The sequence below is a fragment of the Melospiza georgiana genome, chromosome 20 (assembly GCF_028018845.1).
Source record: "Melospiza georgiana isolate bMelGeo1 chromosome 20, bMelGeo1.pri, whole genome shotgun sequence".
In the NCBI taxonomy this organism is placed as follows: domain Eukaryota; kingdom Metazoa; phylum Chordata; class Aves; order Passeriformes; family Passerellidae; genus Melospiza; species Melospiza georgiana.
This window is the reverse complement of record NC_080449.1, coordinates 10,634,074-10,640,795: the sequence shown is the minus strand read 5'-3', so window position 1 is coordinate 10,640,795 and position 6,722 is coordinate 10,634,074. Positions and strand designations below refer to the sequence as shown.

The following is a 6,722-nucleotide window of genomic DNA, read 5'->3' as shown; positions in this document are numbered from 1 at the left end:
AAGTTTGAACTTCGTGAGTTTTCTCGCTGAGCAGAGATGAAAGCAGAGCAGCCTTTGGGTCGAGAGCTCTTTTATCCCTAATCACCTCTCTCGGCAGGGAAGAGCCTCTCTCCTCCGACTGAAGCTCTGATAAAAGGCTGTGTGTAGGTGGTTTGAGAGAAGCTCTGTCCTTTCCATAAATTCAGGATGAGCACTAGTCATGGATTTTAGCACCTTTTCACTCTGGCCCAGTATGGAAGTCTCCTTTCATTTCTAAATACAGGCTCAAGAATTTTCATTGCCTTAATGAGAAGCAGAAACCCAACAACATCCCCAGAGAAGGGTTTCAGAGGATTTAAAAACTCAGATAATGAAAGACTGAGGTCTCTGAAAAGTTAATTCTTGCTTCTGTTGCTCACAAACACTTCTTTTAATCCTTGAAGAACAAGCAGGGAACAAAGGGGTTTAAATTCTTACTTCAGGTCCATCAGGGGCGTTCAGGGTTAGAACTTAATTCATCATTGTTTGTGGCCAACAACCCACAAACAGTACAAGAATAAAATTCTGCTACTTTTGCTTTTCCCCGACCCTTTATTTTATTTGACCATTAAATCTAAAATGGTTCAAACACATATCTCCCAGCTTTAGAGTTTTCTCTATTTTTTCTGGGTACAACAAGCAACAAAATAGATGGTTACAGTAGCAGAGCTACAACAGCTTCCAAGAATTGAAAAACCTTGTAGCAGCTGCTAATTAGGATTTTAAAAATCTGCAGTGCCTAAGATATTTTAGGGCACGTGTTATTTAGAAGAATTGTTAAATGTATGAAGATGAAAGAGATGGATTACAGGAGAATTAAATGTAGGGTTTAACTGAGAAATAATCATTTTCTATGAAAGATAATGACTCCTCTTGAGGCTAGTATCAAGATTTATTGACCCAGGAGGTTAATATTGATCAAACCCAAGGCAAACAAAATATTAGACCTTGAAGGAGAGTAATCTTGATATTGAAGCCTTGCCACTGAGTGAACAGGTCAATATATCTGGGTGCCAGAATCTCAGCTTTTGAACACAGAATGGTGGGGGATATTAAACATGTCTGACATGTTCTGTGTACACACTTTTTATTCTTTATAGCTGTGCCCTTCCCTGCAGAGCACTGTGTGAGGGTTCAGGCTCCACTCACAGCCCTCACTGCAAATCTGATGGATCTCTGCCTCAGCTGTAAGATAAGGCTAAAATCAAACAAGTCCTTCAGCTATTTATTCATATCTAAGTGATATTTTCAATAGATTTCATTCCAAACACAGGGATCCTGCTGCTGCAAAACCAGAGTGAGAATAAACTGAAAAGCCAGAGTGCTGCAATTTATAGATTTGTCATTGTATCCAACACTCTAAGTCCAGGAGGAAAAAAATGGAGTTAAATTCTGCTATAAACTGACAACAAGAAAACAAGTAACTTCTGTGGATTAACTAATCAATGAGGATAAAGTCAGAGACAAGGAAATGTACCACAAGAGACATGAAAATAGTTTATAGGATAAGATCACCAGTTAAAGTGCTGGGGGCAGAAGTTGCCTTTTTATTTCTGTTCATATGGCAACAAGCAGGGGAGGGTTTAATGTGCCCAGCAAAACAAAACAAAATGCACCCATTCACTGCTGAGAAAAACAGTGTGCACAAGATAATCTGTAATTCTAACTGATTTCAGTGAAAATAAACAAACAAAATAAGCCATGTGTATTATATTTTATTCAGAAAACAAGTACAAAAAACAATTAAGCCAACAGTATTTAAAAATGCAAATAAAATGTCTTTCTATTCCCCAAGCAGATTTTAAAGTATTGTATTTTTAAATCTTAAGTTTATCTATAATTTATCTTTATTGATCCTGATTTTCATTTTATTTGAATAGGATTGGAAAAAATCTGATCTCTTTACAATCAATTATTCAATAATAAACAGTTTCTGAATTCCAGTAAGAAATATTTACAAAACATTTATTTTAAAAAGAACTAACAAAAATTTGATTTTCTCAGTACAAAATAGGTGGGACCACAGCAAGTAGCATTGTGAACAACAACCATGCTGAGGAAATGCTTCTATTTCCTTGTCAAAAATCTTGATTTTTTTCCCAGTTTTGCCAATACAAAAAGAGTATTGATTGCCTCTCTTTTGTCTGTTAAAGTACATTCTCAGCACCCCACATTTAGATATTGTACAAATTCAATGGGCTCCTGTGAATTGCATGATAAATAACCCAATTACAGGCACACATCTAATTGTTAGGAATTGAAGGTGCTGATAGAAAAATCTCCAATTTAAAGTGCACCACATCAGTATTTTCCTAATTTGCATAAAATTATAGACATTTAACCTGATTGTCTGGCTCCAGGTCCTGCCATTCCCTGTGCCAGCTCTCTGAAGCCATCTCCAAGCTCCTTTTAACCAGTTCCACAGTGGATTAAAAGAGAAAAGATGGTGCACAGTCACCTGTCAAAGAGGCTTTTTTCAGATAAATCTGATTAAGAACTCTGATTGTATCAAGGATCAAGATATCAAATATGGCTTCAGTCATCCTCATCTTCACTCTTAGTTCATCATCACCATAGAAAGTCCACTGAGATTCTTCTTTGTGAAGCTCTTGGATCTAAAATATAACATGGAAACAATTTTTTACTTCAAAAAGAAGAGTTTCTCAAAAGTACTGAGACACTGCACCTAATCCAACAACTTTACATCTGTATCATTAATTCATTTAATTTAAACCACTCACAAGAGCTGGAAATACTGGATTATTAATTCAATTTTTGAAAGACAGTAATTTCTGAAGTTAATTTAAGTAAAAGTGATTCTCACAGAAGGATGAGAATTTCTAGTTTAAATCTAAAGGAAATACACAAATCCCCATTGGAAATTCTGCTTACCAGAATAAGGTCCACTCTGTCTCTCTTACAGTTTCCATACTTGGTCATATTTAGGAATTTTCTTTTCATTTCTAAGTCATTCGTTTCCAGGTTCATTATTTTAATAATTTCACCCTGAACAAACGTCTACAAAATAAAGAAGGCTGAAAAGAACTCTCCTCATAAGAATTCTGGTGCTGTGAAGGTGCCAGTGAGAAGGTCCAGCTTTAAGTCCAGAAACATCCCAAAGTTTAGGGGGGCTGATCTAGAGGTAGCTGATCAATCAATACTGGCCAACCAACACATTTTAATCATGATATTACACACAAAATAGTCATAATTAGGAGAGTTTAAAGGCCCATTCCCATTCTTAACTCCACACATATGGAATATTTTGAGTCATCAGCTCAGTCTGTATTTATCCAGGCATTTCAGGGTAATACTGTTTCTTCTCCCATCACCTCAGTTACATTGTCATAATCCTCCCATATTTCACATTTCTTTTTGCAGTCTCTGCTCTTTCCACTCTTGTTCCTGTTCTTTCCATTGCCAGAACATACCTTGACATCACTGACATCTGTCCTGCTGCAGAGATGCCTGCAACAGGGAGATCCCACTTTTTCCATCCATGGGAAGATATTTGGCTTTGCAGTCACTTGGTATTCTGCACACAGCAACTCATGGCTCAAATCAAATATAACCTGTAACAAACTCAGCAGGATACTGGAGTCAGGAAAACTGGATTCCAGTCCCCAGCTTCCCAGGGAACTTGGCTTTCCCTGAACAGACCCAAACAGACACTGGGGCAGGTGTCCAAGGGCTTATGGTGGAACTCTGGAAAAACTCTGGATTCTCTACAAGGACATTTATTCTACTGGAATTATTCAGCAGCAAATTGCAGAATACTCCTGGTAGTACCTTTCAGTGTTGCTTTAGTTATATTTAGTGTTAGCAACTGGAATAACATTAAATATTAGCTAACATGATTCAGCCTCCAGAACACTACAAAAGTTAATTAACAGCTAGTGCTTTAAAAATACCTGATTATACATCCTCTTGCTCTCTGCTTCCAAATCATTCCCTGGGAGATCACTACATTCCAAGTACTTTGGCATGTTGATGTTCCTGAAATTTGATTTTATGTTCTCTGGGGTCCATAATTCTTCCACAGCATATGCAGACAAATTTTTAACATAAGAACTGTTATGTGGAATCACAAGAGGAACTTCCACAGTTTTCTTCCAAGGAGCTGAGTGCCACTGGTCTAATTTGTACAAGTGTTGCTTTTGTGTCTGTCTCATCAGCAGGTTTTGGTCAGAATTAGGCTGATCAAAATCTTCAGAGCTTCCAAAAACACCAGCATCAAAGATTTTTAAAAGGAGCTTCAAGAGAGAAAAAGAAAAGACAGATATATTCCATCTTTTTAGAGGTATTGGGATTATTAGCAACTGATCAAGGTTACACTTAAAACCATTTTATTCATGGGCTCAAAGAAAGGCTTACTGATGTATTATTCAAAATTCCAATCAAGAACTCCCATTTTTCTTTGGACCATACATGTACTATTCAATGGATACAGAATAATTCCTTAAATAATGAACATGAAGTGAGCAATCTGGTTCCTAACATAGATATCATTTCTGTGGATGATGAAAAACTGGGCCACACAAATTCTTGCTTTTATAGATCCAGCTTCAGGGCCAGCACTTGAAATAAAAACTTTCTCACTGTACTTACAGGCAAAGTGGTTGGAGAAGTCTCTGGAGATAAATGAAGTATCTTGTCTGCTTTTGATCTGTGTTTTCTTTTAATCTTCTTATATTCTTTAACTGCATCATCTATAAATTTAGTTACAATTCTGTCTGTTACTGTGTGACAACCATGAATGCAAAGCATATCAAAATCACCCAGTGAAACATCAGAAACCTTTGCTGATGGCTCAGATAAGGCAGCAACTGAATTTTCTTTGAGGGGAAATGGTTTCTGATTGTCTTCTTGCCTCAGGCCTTTGCCATAATTCATCATGTCTTTTTCAAAGGCACTTTTATATTTGTGTTGAGCTGTTTCAGAAAATGCAATTAAAATGTCAAACAGAAGTTTTTTACTGAGTTCACTTGCAATATCATCAGCAAGTTTAATTCTTTTCTGATCCTCTACCAAGCAGCAAATATTTTTGCTTGTGTTTACCTCATCTATCTTGCTTTTCTTTGGAAGAGCATCTGCAAATATAGTTTGTTTTATTTGTGCCAGTTCTGGTTTTTCTTTATCTGATCCCAAGCACATTAAGTTCTTTTGACAGAGGAATTCATTACAGTTACACTGGCTGGAATGGGGAAACTTTTGCCCTGTTCCACACAGCAAGGCACTGTGTAACCCAGACTGGTTTTCTTTCACTTCTGAACCTCCTGCACTGTTTGTGTCTTCTGCTTTCTCCTCTACAAACCCCACTCTCTGCTCATCATCTCCAGAGTATTTGCAGTCTCCTTTGAGGGAGTCATCATCATGGAAGGAGTCAGAGTCCTCATTCCCCATGTAACTGGAGCTATTTTTGTTAACCCCAAACAGGTGTGAAATCTCATCAGCTCTGACAAAGACCCCACAGTGCTGGGCACACTCAAAATACTTCACCCCTTCATAAGTTCCAGCACTGTCACCTTCAGCTTTGTCCAGTGCAACTCCAGCCCAGTGGCCACTGCCAAAATGAGTCTGGCCTTTGAACATCAGAGTTCCAGGCTGGCTCTGCTTCACCAACACTCTGTCCCCAACTTCAAATGATGATAATGGGTCATCACTGTCCTCCTCAGCACTGGGCAGCTTTTCACACATTTTGCATTGTTTCATTGGGAATTCAGGACTCTTACTTCCACCAAAAGAATCTGTATTTGACACAGGCAGAAACTCCAAATGCTGCAAAGGCATCTCCTGCTCTCCATGCTGGTTTTCTGATAAACAGCTGGAAAGAGCTGTAATAGATTGTTGTGAGAGACAACCATCATTGCTTGAAAAAGCATCACTTGTCTCTGTACTGAGCAGGGGAGATTCCTCAGGCACAGTGTTATCAGGTAATGGGGGTAATGCATCCATTTCCAGTGACAGATCTTCATCCATGCCCTGACCAGACTCTGAGCCTGTCATTTGTTCCAGTGGAGATGTGAAATCATCTGTGCTGGAGGCAGGATCACAATTTTTCATTGCATCTGCACCTAAAGGGGGAGGAGGAAGATCTTCAGTTGGAAATGACAAATCCTTTTTGTTATAGGGTGGCAAGTCAGCACTTCCAGAGGACAATACTTCACCCACAGGACCCAGCATTTCTGACAAGGTATCCTCATCAGCTGGAGGGAGCCCCTTATCACTGCTGGAGTTTGCATCAGTGCACAAAGGGCTGGCAGCTGCATCGTTTCCCAGTGCTGGGATCTCCTGAGAACAGGGCTTGTTTCTGCTGAAGCTTTGTGAGGCACCCAGGTGTGGCTCATCCACTCCCTCAGAAGGGTTTTCAGACTGGGAGCAATGTGCTGACTCGGTTCTGGAGACATTTGCTTTGTTTGCTGGGATGAAGGAAAGCAGGAGATCAGTGCAGCCATGACCCAACACATCTCCAGGGTATTTCTGGGAGAGAGATGAAGTCTCAGCTCTGTCATCTTCAGGCAGCTCACGTTCATTGCGTTTGTCACTAGGTGATGTTTCCTTTCCATTGCTTATTGCTATTGGCATCTCTTTTGAGATATTAAACACATCACCACTGTCACAGACAAACTCTTCTGGGACGCTGACATCTGTGTCCTCTCCATGCTTCAGCTCGAATTCTGGGTCTGAAATGGAACTTTTTGAGA

At 39.1% G+C, this 6,722-nt stretch overlaps 1 protein-coding gene across 1 annotated transcript; it reads right to left on the bottom strand.

The window, feature by feature from the left end:
* Positions 1–1,939: 1,939 nt before the first annotated feature.
* LOC131091942 (centrosome-associated protein 350-like) lies at positions 1,940–4,949 on the bottom strand. Its single transcript, XM_058038335.1, has 5 exons — positions 4,627–4,949; positions 3,930–4,271; positions 3,450–3,590; positions 2,911–3,036; positions 1,940–2,633 (listed from the first exon to the last, which is right to left on the bottom strand). The coding sequence occupies exons 1-5, from the start codon at positions 4,912–4,914 to the stop codon at positions 2,448–2,450; spliced, it is 1,083 nt and encodes a 360-aa protein (XP_057894318.1). The 5' UTR covers positions 4,915–4,949; the 3' UTR covers positions 1,940–2,447.
* Positions 4,950–6,722: the final 1,773 nt, after the last annotated feature.